Below are 15,534 nucleotides of genomic sequence, written 5' to 3'. Positions count from 1 at the left end.
GATAATCTATTTTTAAATTTCATTCCTGAAATTCAACAGCAATTTTTTTGTATTTATGTGAATTTCTGTTCTGTTATGTTATGCTTTCCTATGCCATCATCTGGCTCTCTGTTTTAATAAAGTCCAAGGTCCATTTTTTGGTGAGCTGATATTTTAATATCCTGGTGCTGAATAGATTACATCTATTGCTACTGTTTATATAGCACTACAAGACCACACGTGGAGCTTACAAGCTAGTCAAGATGCAAGAGAAAGTTTGTTTGTTACAGAAATGGTTACGTCAGGAAGGCCTTAAACACTGAGATGCAAAGTTTAGGTTTAAATGCAGCCTCAAAAGGGGCGAGTTTTTAGGCAAGACTTCAATGTGATAAGGAGAGCATAACGTTCCCGCCCAGGAAGGCTATTCCAGGCATTTGGGGCAGTGAGGTGGGAAGCACGGACTTGAGGCCTGGAGATTGAGAAGGGTAGGCATCTTGCATGATATCCAAAATTTGGGAGGAGAAGTAAAGAGGGAGCTTGAAGAGTGCATCTCCCGTGAATCCCATCTCTCTGACCTGGCAAATTAGACAGCAGAAGGTTTTTGCTTTTGCAGCAAGCCGAGAGGAAAGGCCTCGGCTTGCGGCTTCCTGGGAGAACACAGGAGGCAGGTTACCACGTCCTGCCTGCCATGCAGCGTGCAACAAGGGCCAGGCAGTTCATTTCTTCTCTACCATAAAAGGATAAAGGAAGCTTCCTGCAGCAGCCAAGAGCATCTCTCGAGTGAGTCAATGAGAGGAGAGATGGAAATATTTATTTTCTTTACTTATCTGGATTTAGCTCGGGCCTTTCCATAGGTAATAAATAAATCTACTTTCAGTAATATCTTTTATAAATCATAAACAAGTACAAAGATGCTGAATGAGTTAAAATATTATGGTGCAATTAGGCACAATGGAAGTTTTCTGCTCAGCAGATCAACACTGAACTGTATCCCGGAAGGATGATACACACAAAAGACCAAAATTTAGGCTGTTGGCAAAAGATTTTTTTTTTTTTTTTTTAAACAAAGCAGCAAAAATAATTAAGAGACAAAAGTCCTGTAAGTAGCATTGCCATGTACAGTACTCAAATACAACCAAAGGGGCCATCGGGCTCACAAAGCAGTGCATAGCTTTGTTGGGTTTTTTTAAATCTTTCTGCACTAGTCTCTCTCTCTCCCCTCACCTATCTTTGCACTGCCCTTCCCAGTGGCATGGCCAAGTGACCCTGGGGACCCCTCACTGGCACAACTAGGTGCGTCTCCTCTGAAATGCAGCCTCAGTACTGCTCTATACTCATTAGGAGCCATTATGGCAGCCGCAGCTCTCCCCTCCCTCCCCCCACTTGCTCCCCAGGTCTCCAAACCCTCCATTTTCCACCCTGCAGCCACAAGGCCAGCCTGGCATGCTGGGCTAGGTTTTCAGGATATCCACAATGAAGACGCATGAGATAAATCTGCATACGTTGGAGACTCGTTGTGCGTGATTGTCATGCATTGTCAAACACAAGCATGATGGCAGAAAAAGACCATATGGCCTATCTAGTCTGCCCTTCCATTCACTGTGGATAGACTGGAAATTTGACCGGCTACCGAGGTCAGCAGGATAGGTTTAAGAGCAGAACATAAGAATTGCCGTGCTGAGTCAGACCAAGATCCATCGAGCCCAACATCCTGTCGCCAACAGTAATCAATCCAGGTTGCAAGTGCCTGGCAGATCCCATAAATTAGATCTAATTCCTTTCTTTAGCCTTCCTGGCTAATAATGTTTTATGGACTTTTCCTTCAGGAACTTGCCCAAATCTCTTTTAAACCCTGCTACGCTATTCACCTTGATCACGTCCCCTGGAAATATATTCCTCAGCTTGAGTTCGAGCTGAATGAAAAAGTACTCTCTATGATCTATTTTCAATCTGCTGAGTGTTAGTTCCCTTATTGCACTATTATCTGAAAGAGTAAACAACCATCCTTTATCTGTTCCATGCGACTCGATTTCATAAAACTTCTCTCATGTCCCCTTCTAAACCATCCGTTTCCCAGGCTGAAGAAGCCTAGCCCGCACAGCCTCTCATCACAGGAGAGATGTTCCATCCCTTTATCGTTTTACTTGCCCCCCTCTGTACCTTTTCCAGTTCTGCTATGCACACGCACCATGGTTCAGATACAGAGCCAATGAGATATTCTCTGTGTAAACCTTTTTGGATCATTCCTAACGTTCTCTCTGCTGAGGATAACTGACCATTTAGTCCTACTCTCCGTTTCCTGCCACAATAGGACACGGCTCCTATCCCATGTCTTAATGTCCCGGGGAGTCTCTTGTGGAGGAGGACATTGTCAAATGTTTTCGGAAAATTCAAATACATTGTACCTACATATTTATTTCACGCACTTCCACAGCAATGAGAGGACAGTCACAATTATGTCAGTGTGGGGGTGCTGAAGAAACAGAGCAGCTCTGAGATGAAAGCTTTTTGCGTTTTCATTGCCGCCAGGTTTTGAATATACCGTTGTGTATACGTTAGAGGAAACGAAGGTGTGACCCCCTGAGGAAGATCAAACATGGGCCTGTGTTGGCAGAGTTACAGGTTCAAGCATGCCAAGATTTTGTTTAGTCTTTCCTTCTGATGATTTATCGAGAGTTTTTTTGAGCAGAACATTTGATGTTAAGATAAGTATGAATATCTGGTATGGCTGGATAACACGCTACTTAACCGGATATCTTGAAAAAGATGTTTTTAAGTTACCTGGTTACATGTAGCCAGATAACATTAAGCAAGCATATTCAGTGGGACATTTATCCCGCTGAATATAGGGGACAAGTTATCTGGGTCATGAAATGCATTGACATGTGTAACCCTTCTTTAGGGTAATGTCATCAATAAGCCCAATTCTAACTTAAACTGGCCAATACGGCCGTCAGTAAAGACAAAGATCAGTGCTTGGGCTATTGATTAAGGCGTGATTTATTGTGCCTTACTGTTTTCAAGGTCATGTTTCTACTTAGCAAAATCTTTAAAACCTTGAGCCAACATTGAAAACAACACTTTGTACTTTTAGCTAGAAGATATATCCTGCCAAGAGGTACTCATAACATCAGTTTTACTCAACTGGTTGAAAACTACCTCTTTCCTCTTCATCCAGACAGACCGGTCTGCACAAATGGATTATGCACCCCTACCAGCAGATGGCGACAGTCACATAGCCCTGCAGTGAAGATGGCAGGCATGCATTCTATGTACCGGACTGTGGCCTAGCTAGGCTGGATGATCAGGATGAGAGCCCGGGGATGGCTCCTGCAGTGAAAGGATCATTTTCCCTTTTGCACTTCAGCATGACCCAATGGATTATTCGCCTCTGCTCAGGCCCCTGCTGTGACGGCTTGGATCCATTTCCATGCTCCTTTGTTTGCTGGAAGACAAGAAACCAGTTTCACGGTCCTTTTTCCAAGGGGCGTTTTTTGTGACTCCCGGTGTTTTGCTCAAATGGGGATATCAGGGGATTCGGAGTTCTCGCACTCTCTGTAAATTCCTATCCTTTTTTTCCCCAAGACGACTGAAAAGAATGGGAACTCTGTTCCTTCCCAATGAAGCTTTGAGAGGGTTCGGTGATCAGGAATTTATCCTATCAGTTACTGACACCTTTCTGGTTTCTCCTTGCAACTGTGGGAAAACAGGATGCAGTGTGAACCAAATCTAAGCGAATGATTGCCTTAAGGGCCACAGTTCAAGGTACAGGTAAATGTTTCATTTATTTTATGATCCCAAAAAAAGAAGGAAGGGTCCTTCCGACCCAGTCTGTATCTCAAAAGGGTCACAGGGTTTCTGCTACTTATCCACTTCAGAATGGAAACCTTGCATTTGGTGATCATGGCGGTAGAAAAGGGAGAGTTTATCACTTCCCTGGACCTGCTAGAAGTAAATCTTCTCATCCCTATTCAGGAGGAGCTTTAGCGATTTCTATGCTTTGTGGTACTCGACCACCATTACCAATTCCAGGCCTTGCCATTCAGCTTGGCTACAGCATCCAGGACTCTTTTTACAGCTTTACTGAATGTCCAGCATCAAACACTATTTAATCTAATCCTCTCTCTACATTTTCTGACCCAGCAGTTTCCTTCTATAACTTTATACTTGCAGCTCAATCAGAATCAGGCCTGGGATCTGGTGCCAGAAGCCTTTATTCGCAACTCCCCGGGGATTTTTTCTTCCGATTTCATATCCCTGGTGACTGAAGTGACTATTCTAGGCTGCGATCCATGCACCAGGACTGCTTCTGCAATCATGGTGTCACCCTTAAGTAATGATCATTGCTTCCCTTCCCCTCCCCCAGGTGGTGAATGCTACTCCTACTCCAACTCCCAGCCAACCCAGGTAACTCCTCTTTTTAACCAAACCTTCCAGCCAGTCTCAAGCTTTAACAGAATAAAAGAACAAGACAAGTGAGGAATCAGTTCTACTTTTGGGACCCATCCCTAACAACTGAGAAAGGAGGATCTCCTTCTGCCTCTAGTGCACAGCACCATCTAGTGGCTTTGAATTAATTTATTTGTAACAACATCCCTGGGGAGTAACGAATAAAGGCTGATGGCACCAGATCCTAATTCTGGTTCTGATTAAGCTAGAAGTACCTAAAACATTGCAAGAAAAACATTAAATACAGATCTGATTATAAATATGATCAGCCACCAAATAAACCTACAGATGTATACAGAGAAACCTCAAAATCATAACATCCAAAAATATAATATAAATCATGTGAAGGCCCAAAATGATAAATATACATATACAAAGGACATCATAAAGACCACCACCCAAAAAACACAAAGAGCCAAAACAAAAAGTGGGAAAAAGTATCCACTTTATACAACTATCAAAAAATCTCAAGTAGCCAAAAAAAGGGTTAGTACACTCAGCAATGCGAAGTTTTATTTATTTATTTGTATTTAGATATTTTATATACCGGCATACCATGTGTAGATCACAACAGTTTACAAAGTGACATTCATAGTTATAATTCAACAAGCAAATGATTGGTTACAGGGGTAGTAGTCATAGACGTGCATTGATATCTATTCAAGTGAAGTTTTCTAGTACATTAGGTAATGAATACGGGAAATTAAAACAAAATGATAGGTTTCGCCTCTTAGTCGGTGGGTTGTTTTGATAACCTTACCTTCTTTCTTTGATTGAATCTTCAAGATTTGACTATCATTTGTATTTTATATTCTATTTTTTTATACTGCCCATTGGAAACCGACGTGATGGATTCCACATACGTTGGTATATAAAAAGTAATAAGCTATAAACGTCTTGTCTTTTTGGCTCTCTTTTCTGCCGTTTAAGTTAATTTGTGTGTTTTAAAATAGCCATGTTTTTAACTCACATTTAAATCTCTATCTGGTAAAGTATGCAACGTCTCAGGCAGAGAATTCCAGAGCGTTGGACCTGCTATTGAAAACATGTGATCTATTTGCGTCAGATGTGTACGCTGTATTGGAGGAATAGTCAATAGTCCTTTATTTTGAGATTTTAGTGTCACTCCTAACAGGTTAGTGTTACTGATCTAGCAACACCCCCCCCCCACCAGGATTTTCACATCACAGAAAAATAGTGAATCATTAAGGGCTCAGACGCAGCCATCATCCCAAATGTACCAACCTTGCAAAACTTGGTGCATGCACTGTGACTGTTGATCTCTTCAGGGCTCAGGCTAGTGCAGCCGCCAGCCGTAAACCTACAGCTCTTCATTTTCTCAGGATGGCGGCTGCACTAGTCTGAGCTACTGGAGATACTTTTTTCATAGTTGTACAAAGGGATATTTTCCCCCCCTTTTTGGGTACTAGTCTTTATGTTGTCCTGTGTTTTTGTATTATACAGTACATTCAGAAAGTATTCAGACCCCTTCACTTTTTCCAAATTTTGTTAGGTTACAGCCATATTCTAAAATGGATAATATGCATTTTTACCCTCCTCAATTTACACACAATACTCCATGACAAAGCAAGATCAGATTTGTAGAAATCTGTACAAATTCATTTAAAAAAAAATAAAAATTATATATATATATAGCCCGTGAAACCCTGGAACTCTTCCTGGGCTGTGGACCTACAGACACTTCCTGCTTGGAACCGCACCACACCGTGGCTTTCCTGGCCAAATAAGCCTTGTGCAACAGGACGAAATCTGATGAGAAGGTTGAGAATCATCAGAATCCTCCACCAAGGAGGTCCTTGTCCTCACCCGACTGAATTCACCAGGCTCCCCGGCCCTCTACGGGGCTCAGATCAGCCTGGGACAGTGGCGGCGGCAGGAGATTCCACCCCCCACCCAAAGCCTCTGAAGCAGCCGCAAGAGAAGATAAAATGGTCGCGGTTCCCACGCTAATTGGGAAGGGTCCCACTGCTTTCCCCGATGCACCCGAGAGCCTCCCAGGCCCGTGCTGCCTTTGACGCCACCACAGTTGTCCCGGGAACTGCCCTCTTCCCCAGAGAGGAGGTGGGAACAAAAGCTGGCCCAAGAAAGCCGCAGGCGCATCGCCGCACACGATACACTTGCTGCCACGCAGCGTGCTCAGAGCCCGCCCAGACCGTGCATGCAGTCAGCTGCCTGAGGAGCCTAAAGTGAAAGAGCTGCTGCAGCTGGGCCCCTGCACCGCTCTCACATTGAGTCTATCCATACGGGGGGACTCCAACCTCTTTTTTTTTTTATAAAACTTTAGAAAAGGACAAAAAACTGCTTCCCTTTAATCGAAGAGTAACAGCAGGCTCTGCAAGAGGGAACTGGCTCCACCAGATTTCTACCCAGGCAGTGAAGGACCGAGCAATATAAGGGTCCCCAATCCCCTGCTCGTCCACCTCAGAACCAAGAGGGATGGCCCCCACCAACTTCCTGGAAGGAAACTTCGTTTCCAAACTGCAAGTTTTGCACCTCTGGCATCTGACTGGAGACAGAGAAACACTGAGGGACTGCAGGTGGCCCACCAGATTATGGGACAGGATCAGCGAAACTTTCTCTGTTTCCATCTATTGGAGAAGTACTGGCGGACTGCAGGTGGCACTTCAGCTTAAGTGGCAGTATCCGTCAAAACCTTTTGTCTCCCTGTGCTGGAGGGGAGGCAAAACCCAGCTGTCTGGACTGATCCGGGTATGTACAGGGAAAGCCTTACTCAAAGGAAGAGAGAGTTCTCTGTAACCAGCAACTCACAGCACCTCTGCCAAGAAGGAAGAGACGACCACCCATATACTATAAAATCCATTGTATCAAAGCCAACGCTAAAGGTCACCGCTGTCCATAAGAAGGTAAATGTACCAGCTCCTTACCTTTCTGCAGCGAGGGTTGGGACAACTAAATCTGTTTACATCTTTGTCGAGAAGAGCTGGGAAACTACAAGATGGACACCTACAAACCAAGTAAGACCGAATTCTTCTTATAAAGGCATCACAAAGCACATTCAATAGGCATCAGTGCAGTCAGTCTATAAACAACTGACAGAGCTTGACAACTGGGAATTAAAACTCTTCAGTAATTCAGAGACACAATTTGGACAGATTTTTGTTTACAGTGTTGGGCTGCTATAGAAGGAAATATGGACTAGTCACATGACATTATGCCAGCAACGTTAATACTGAAGATTAAACTTTCTCTGCTCTGCATGAGGCCCACACTAGCCTCCCCCCCACACTTACCTGACCAACTCGTCTGCACAGGCTGCAGAAATATCCTCCTCTGCCTTCCGCTCATAGTACTTGCATAGGATGTTCTCTGGCAGTACTTTCTCTAGCTCGCTGGTCGGGAAAGTACATGTGCAACTCCCCTCCATGCAGCTCAGCTCAGACTGTAATGGGGAAGGCGACACAAAAAAGAGTTATACCCAGATTATCTGGTTTGTATCAAATCAGCTATCATACATCTGCCAACAGTAAGAAAGGTCAATGCTAACCAACTAATTCTCCAGCGAGTTGTCCATGCTGACCATCCGTGCCGCCCTGCCACCAAGAGTGGAAACAAGTGACAGAGACTTGTTGACTTAAGTTCAGCAGAATGGAAAAAACAAAAAGGTAAACAGGACACGAGCAGCGGGAAAACATTGGGGGAAATACTTGTAGTCAAGCATGACGACTACTTGGTGGAATGCAGGTGAAAAGAACCAAGGTGAGAGGTCTTCTCATTAAATCACTTGTCTAAGAAACTGGCAGTGAACCAGCAAAATCATGAGGAGGTGAAACACAATAAATTCCAATGGGTGCCAACCTGATTTCAAGTCTACTTTCCATGGACCTTAAAAATGGCAAAGCCACTAATTCTGAAGGGAGAACAACTGAAAAGATAGTAACTATATAGCTACAGTTGTATGATCTGCATCCCACTTACCCTCCCTGAACCAAACACTGCTTCCTGGGCGTATCTAATGAGGCACTCCTTGCAAAACAGGTGACCATCAGCACACTGTGTCAGCTCCTCAAATGCAAACTCTCCATAGCAGCAAAGGCACTCAATCATCTGGCCATCCTGCAAAGGAAACCAATCCTGGTATAATCACCAAAGCTGCAGCAGTGACAACAAGCAGAACACTATTTATTTATTTTAAGCATTTTATATACCGAAATAAGTTGGGAACATCATCTCGGTTTACAGATAACTAAAAATAGCAAGAAGCTTCACAGAGAACACTTATAACGTATCAACAGGATACAGGATAAAGGGATGGTTAACCGAGTATGAGGGGAAACATATACAAATATTTACATGATATTTATTTACAAGAGATTATCAAATTTCAGGGGGGGAGAAGAGGGAGATTAGGTGTGTGTGTGTGTCTGAAGAGCCATAGGTAGAACACAACCTATGACAAGTGTACACAAACATTTCCAAAACATGCAAAACATTCTTCTCACTGGAAAACCATGAAAGGACAGTTACATACAGGCCCCGGGTTAGACACTGGGGCCCAAAGTTGTCCCAGATAATTATGGTGGCACTGAAGCTGTGCCCTTCGTCAATGGGGCCCTAGCCAATTGCCCTGCTTGCTCCCTTCCTCCCCCAAAACAAGCTCCGGTTGAATAAAAGATAACAAAATCATCCAGGGCTGGGGGATACATCAAAGGCAATTTTCACAGCCCCTGAAGGGGAGCGAGTCCCAATCATAGCAAGCATGGGGATAACCTGCACCGCACGGACAGACTGCATGGACCCCTTGGTCTTTATCTGCCGCCATTGCTTGGTTACTGTGTTACCTAATGGGTGGATTCAGGGCCCATGATTTCAGGGTTTCAGAAGGAGCCTTGGAGTACGGCCCCTGGCCGAGGATTGTTATTGCAATAAGTGGACTAAGGGAAATGAAGGCTCAGGGTGCTGGATCCCAGCCCTAGCTCCAACTGGAAGCCCAAAGGAAAGAGAGGAAACTGCTGGGTCAAAATCATCAGAGTCCAATTACTGTGCAAGATTCCCCAGGGGCAAAACACAGTACAGGCTCCCCGGTCAATGTATCTCAGGTTTCCAATGCTCATCCCTCCAAGGAATTCAGCAAAATTTAAACATACGCTAAGGTAATCTGAATGTCACTGTACAAATGAGACAATGTCTCCAGGTGAACTTCAAATTACACAAGGAGGATTTGCAAAACTGAAGTCAGAGGGAATGGGTTTCCATTCATTTACCCAATACAGAGTTTGGTGGAAAACATGAGACAGTGCTAGATTTGACATCGTTATAGTTTAATTTTTGCCAGTAGGCATCACTGTTTAACGATGGCTGAGATTCCATCTCCAAAGGGGATGTGAACATCGCTTCTGCAGCAACCCCAGCCCCAGAATACCTTGCCTGGGATTCGGACTATGGTCTTCCACATGGCAGTGTGCAGCCAGCCTGCCTTACGCTACTCTGTATGCTAACCATCATCCAACAGAGAACAGTTCCCCCTTAGAAACAGGTGGCCATGCTCTGGTACAGAAACTATAACAAGAAGGCAATGATATCAGCATCAGAAACAGTCCTGGGCTCAGACAAGAAACTGGAGATTAACCCTAAATCAGACTTGTGCGCACTTGGGGGCCGATGTATAACCCGCAGTTGGATGCAGGTTGTATAGGAGCTATATAATCCCCTTATGCAATAAAGGGATTAGCACCTCCACAACGCGCGTCAAACGCGGAGTGAAACTAATAGCGCTCGGGCCGACACATGAGAAGCAGTGGAAGGAGCTCTCTCTGATTTCCTGATCTTTTTCAAAATTTCCTGATAATGCCGCATACAAAACGCAAAACATGTTTGAAAGATGCTACTAATTCGAAAGAAGAAGAATTACTACAACAACCACCTAAGACTGAGTCCTTCTTCAACCTTACCCCGCAGTTGCCGGGAGTGAGGGCCGCTAGGGGTGAACTCCTGGAGCTCGGAGCGATCCCCATGGCCGAGGAGATCTCGCTTAGCCCGGGTGTACCCGAGACGCCGTCACTGCCGAGAGTCCCAGGGAGAGGAGGAGGAGGAGAGGAGGAGATATCGCAAGCTCTAAGTGAGAGGAGGAAAGAGCTGCTACCCCCCCCCCCATCTCGGGATGGACGGAAGCGGCAGAGAATCGGCGCACGGAGAGGGTGGAGGAGACTGGGAAGGAGCTGCTACCTCCACAACTAAACCCACAGTCTTACCGGGGGACATCGAAGAAAATGCCCTTCAGGAACGGGTAAAGCTACATTCCTTTAAAGCATTTGCATTACAGAAACTTCCTGTGGTGACCTTTAGACACGCTGTGGATAGAGCCAGCTGTTTCAACTTTAACGCAGGCACATTCTTAGACTTAAATAAAAGGGGACCGAATGCTGAAAAAGACGACGAGTGAGAACCAAGGTAAAAATCATAAAACTGGAGGAGAAAGTAATTTCTATGGAAAAAGTTCAAGGAATTATAATTAAAGCGGCGTTAAATGCAGGAAAACACTTTGAGATGATTAAGAACACATTAAGGTTTTCAAATCTACGAGTGGTGAACTTTCCAATGCTGAAACAATTATCTCCGGTGTTTAAAGATTCCTGAAGAGATAGTAAGCCTTTGAAACAAGCGGCATTATGTCTCTAAGTAGGATACAGCACCAGCAGGCGTAGAACAAAATCAAGAAAATCAATCTCTGAATGCCTCAGAGTTCTTGGAAATGTCTTTACAGACTGAGATTAAGAAGAGGGGTACATTATTAGTAACTTTTCCATTTAACAGGAGAGAAATCTCATTCTGAAATATTTTTTCAGGAACAGAAATGTAAAATACCACGGGCAAAATATATGGATTTACCCAGATATTGTCCACTCCACACAGGAGCGGAGAAGAACGTTTCTGGTATTGAGCCGTGGGGCCACAATGGTCTTGAAATACCCCTGTAAATCTTTAAAATTTCAAGGAAACGGATATATATTCAATGAACCAGACCAACTAAGAGGTTTCTTGGATGGAAAGGGTTGCGGGGATAAAAAACAAGGGGTAACGCATCATGTGAAGGCTTCTTTCTTTTTCAGTATGTTTAAAGGTATTGAGCTCCAATATTTCCTGTGTTTAATGAGATCTATGTTTAATAGTATTCTTTCTTTTACTTTATTGCCTTAGAGAAATATTGTAAGGACTTTGATATATGATGTAATATATCCGAAATAATGCATAAATAAAAAATTATAAAAAGAAAAGAAGAAAAAGCGATCACATGCAAATGCATGTAAATGAAGCTATTAGCTATTCATGCCGAATGCAAAAAAGTGGGTGTGTCTAAGATGCACATTTTTGTGCTCAGAAATTAATGCCTAATTTGTACAGTGTCATAGTATGTACTTCATAACTTGAACAATATCTTCAATATACATAGTTTTAACCGCCACAATATAGTATGAAGTATATTGAATGTTTTCATACTCAGCCCTTGCCCTTCTGTCCCTCTCGCCAACTCGCATGCTACATTTTTATTTATTATCTGGTTTTATTATTATTTTGTTTTGGTTTTATTTTGCCACTCAACATATGGTTGCTAAATTCGTCTCAGAGCAGTGAGACAGCTCAAGTAATGCAATCTTTGACTCACTTCATGTAAATCAGGTACTTGCTTGTCGTCTTTCCACATCCGAGCTACCTCTGTTCTAGCCGCAATGATGATTTGCTGTGCCAGGAAGGCCGCGTCTATAAAAGGGAAAACCCCGGTTCTAGAGGAGTCCCCTCCCCTTGGATTTCCGTTATTAGCAACGACACTTGTTCCCAAAAGCGAGCCACCCTGCGCCTCCTTGATAACGGGAGCCCGCGAGCATTGGCGGTCCGCCTGTTAAAAGAGACCCCAAATTTAGCGGCGTCTGTTTCTCCTATATGATGCACAGCCAGGGGTTCAGGAAACTGACGCCTCTCACCTGAGCGTCCGTTTCCTGCACCCGACTGCTGGCGCTTTTTTTTTTTTTTTTTTTTTAATTAATTTTTGAAAGATTTCTTCCTCTGTACAGAAAAGCAGTTTTTTCTGCACTACTGTTAGTGTTTTATGCCAAACTGTGACCTTTACATAATGTTGAAAATATTGTTTTGTACATCTATAATAAAATATAAAGAAAAAGAAGAAAAAAAGAAAATTAACGCCTGCCCGGAGCAGGCGTTAATTGCTGAGCACTCCTAAAAGTAGTACAGAAAGGCAGAAAAAACTGCTTTTCTGTACAGAGGAAGAAATCTTTGAAAAAATAATTAAAAAAAAAAAAAAAGCGCCAGCAGTCGGGTGCAGGAAACGGACGCTCAGGTGAGAGGCGTCCGTTTCCTGAACCCCTGGCTGTGCATCATATAGGAGAAACAGATGCTGCTAAATTTGGCGTCCGTTTTCTTAACTGGCGGACCGACAATGCTCGCGGGCTCCCGTTATCAAGGAGGCGCTAGGGTCATGGCGCCCGCACAATTATAGCATCGGCCCCCCTTGGAGTAATTTTCTTTCAGATTAGCTATGTTGAGGTAATGTTTTTAAAGTAACCCTGTCAGTTCAGTATCCTAGCGCGGCCTTGGTATTAGACTGCTGCATTCAAGAAAAAACTGTTTTAAACATTTTTTTAAATAGGGTTTTTCATTTTGTTTTCTTTTAATATGAAGAAAAATCAGTGAAGTCGCAGCTTTTTTTGAAGGCAGCTGATGGTCATAACAAAAGAAACCTGTTTCACTTTGATCCCAGCTAGATACGTATCTAGGTTTCCAAAGGTGAAGGGCCTGTGGTTAAATCTGCTGGTCAGACACGGCCCTCAAAAAAAGCTTAGTAAATTAGGAACGCCCACAGAGCTGATTTCAGGCTACAGTAGGTTTGCTATCAAAACACTCAGGGTAGGGACATGATGGTTCAGCATTAAATGAGCTGCTGATAAAATCTCCTCTTAGGCAGGCAGGTGAGGTCAGACTTACCTTCTGATACTGCTCTTCATTCATCTGCAGAGCAAGGAGGAAGTCAGCGTGCTGGGAAAAGAGCAGAAGTAAAACCCAGTTACCATGATCGCATCTCAGACTGGCTCAGCAACCCTTTCACGGAAATGCTTTACTGGCTTGCAATGCAAATTATGATCCAGAAATTCTTGTGCTTACACTCGCTGAGTTAAGTCATTGTGGGTGGTAATTTGATCAGAACACGAAATGCAATCACAATTTCCACCCTGAAATAGTTAAATTACAGTCCTTTAAAATGTTCTTATTTTAAAGTTTGAGGTTCATTCCATAAACCCCCCAGGTTTGCTAATATAAATCAATAAATAGAAATTGGTATGTGGCACCCTGTTCACTCTCTTACAACCTATTCCCCAAAATGTAATACACTCTGTTACATCCTTTTATTTTATTTTTTAATTTTCTATTCTGCTCAAGTGGATAACAATAAAATATATAATTCATTACATGAAGGTCCATGCTCAGAAGCATTTTAGTCAGACTATTCAGAAGTTATCCAACTAAAGGAATATAGGAAAATTGGTTCTTACCTGCTAATTTTTGTTCCTGTAGTACCAAAGGATCAGTCCAGACTGCTGGGTTGTGTCTCCCCTCCAGCAGATGGAGTCAGAGAATAAACTGAAAGGCACCCCGCCCCCCCCTTACACTGGTGTGCCATCTGCGACCCTTCAGTATAACCCATACCATAGCAGAATGAAAAATATCATAACCTTTTAACATAAGAACCAGTGGCTATATCAAACCACTTAAGAAAAAAAGGAAACTGCATAATGTGGAACTTATGTACATGGAAGGAGCATGTCTATAAGCAACCTGAACGCTACCTCGTTGAGAATATTCTGCAAAAGGAAAACGATACCAAGTGGACTCTCCAGACTGCAAGGGCGGGCGTCTGGACTGATCCTCGGTACTAAAGGAACGAAAATTAGCAGGTAAGAACCAATTTTCCTTTCGCTGTACGTACCAGGATCAGTTCAGACCGCTGGGATGTACCCAAGCTACCCTAAACAGGGTGGGACCTGGAGAGTCCCGCTCGGCGAACACTGCTGCCGAAGCAGTCGACATCCGGGTTCTGGATGTCCAAATGGTAATGCCTCGCAAAGGTATGTAAAGATTTCCAGGTATCTGCCCTGCAAATCTTCTGTGGCGAGACAAATTGACTTTCCGCCCAAGACCTGATTGAATGCACCCTTAGACCATCCGGTACTAATCATCCAAGCCCGATGTAAATAGAGGATATGGCATCCTTCAGCCACCTGACAATGGTAGCCTTAGAAGCTTTCTGTCCCTTCTTAGGGCCACACCATAAGACAAACAGGTGATCAGACATTCGAAAGGCATTGGTAACCTCCAGATAGGGAAGTAGAATCCGCTTCACATCCAACCTATGTAATTTGCGAGCCTGAGGCGAATCATGATCCAAATGAGTAAACACAGGTAACTCCACTGTCTGATTCAAATGAAACCCCGAGACTACCTTCGGCAGAAAGGAGGGTACTGTTTGAAGGGAAATTCCAGAGTCTGAAATCCAGAGAAAGGGCTTAGACAGGACAACGCTTAAAGCTCCGATATGCGTCTAGCCGGCGTGATAGTCACCAAGAAAATTGCCTTGAGAGTCAGGTCTTTCAAGTTAGCCCGCTTGATAGACTCGAAGGGAAGACCGCACAAGTCTCAGAGAACCAGGTTCAAACTCCACGAAGGACAGACCTGTTTAACCGGAGGATGCAGATGCTTCGCACCCTTCAAAAAGCGTGACACATCTGGATGAGTTGCGAGAGAGATGCAGTCAATCTTTCCTCGCAAACATCCAAGGGCCGCCACCTGCACCTGAAGAGAACTGCACGCTAACCCTTTCTTCAGTCCCTTCTGCAAGAATGCTAGAATATGTACAATGGAAGCACGTCGTGGGGATACATTCACCCCGCCACACCAGGTGTCAAAATCCTTCCAGACCCAAACATAAGCAAGAGAAGTGGATTTCTTGCGTGCTTGCAGGAGGGTTGAAATAAGTATCAGGGTTGCCTCTCTTCCTCAACTGTCTCCTCTCATAAGCCAGGCCGCTAGACAAAAGCGATCCACTCGATCGAAAAATAC

The 15,534-nt window shown here is 43.8% G+C and overlaps 1 protein-coding gene across 4 annotated transcripts in view; it reads right to left on the bottom strand.

The window, feature by feature from the left end:
- The window catches only part of RNF216 (ring finger protein 216), a 118,225-nt gene that overhangs the window by 60,712 nt on the left and 41,979 nt on the right, over nucleotides 1-15,534 (bottom strand). For all 4 annotated transcript variants that reach the window (XM_029577586.1, XM_029577585.1, XM_029577588.1 and 1 more), the window contains 4 exons: nucleotides 13,405-13,455; nucleotides 8,386-8,523; nucleotides 7,701-7,849; nucleotides 7,335-7,413 (listed from right to left, as the gene is read on the bottom strand). In XM_029577586.1, coding sequence (XP_029433446.1) covers nucleotides 7,335-7,413; nucleotides 7,701-7,849; nucleotides 8,386-8,523; nucleotides 13,405-13,455 — 417 coding nt within the window. The remainder of the gene's footprint in view (nucleotides 1-7,334; nucleotides 7,414-7,700; nucleotides 7,850-8,385; nucleotides 8,524-13,404; nucleotides 13,456-15,534) is intronic.

This window comes from Rhinatrema bivittatum, chromosome 14, assembly GCF_901001135.1.
Source record: "Rhinatrema bivittatum chromosome 14, aRhiBiv1.1, whole genome shotgun sequence".
Classification (NCBI taxonomy): domain Eukaryota; kingdom Metazoa; phylum Chordata; class Amphibia; order Gymnophiona; family Rhinatrematidae; genus Rhinatrema; species Rhinatrema bivittatum.
This window is presented reverse-complemented; position numbering and strand designations above follow the sequence as displayed.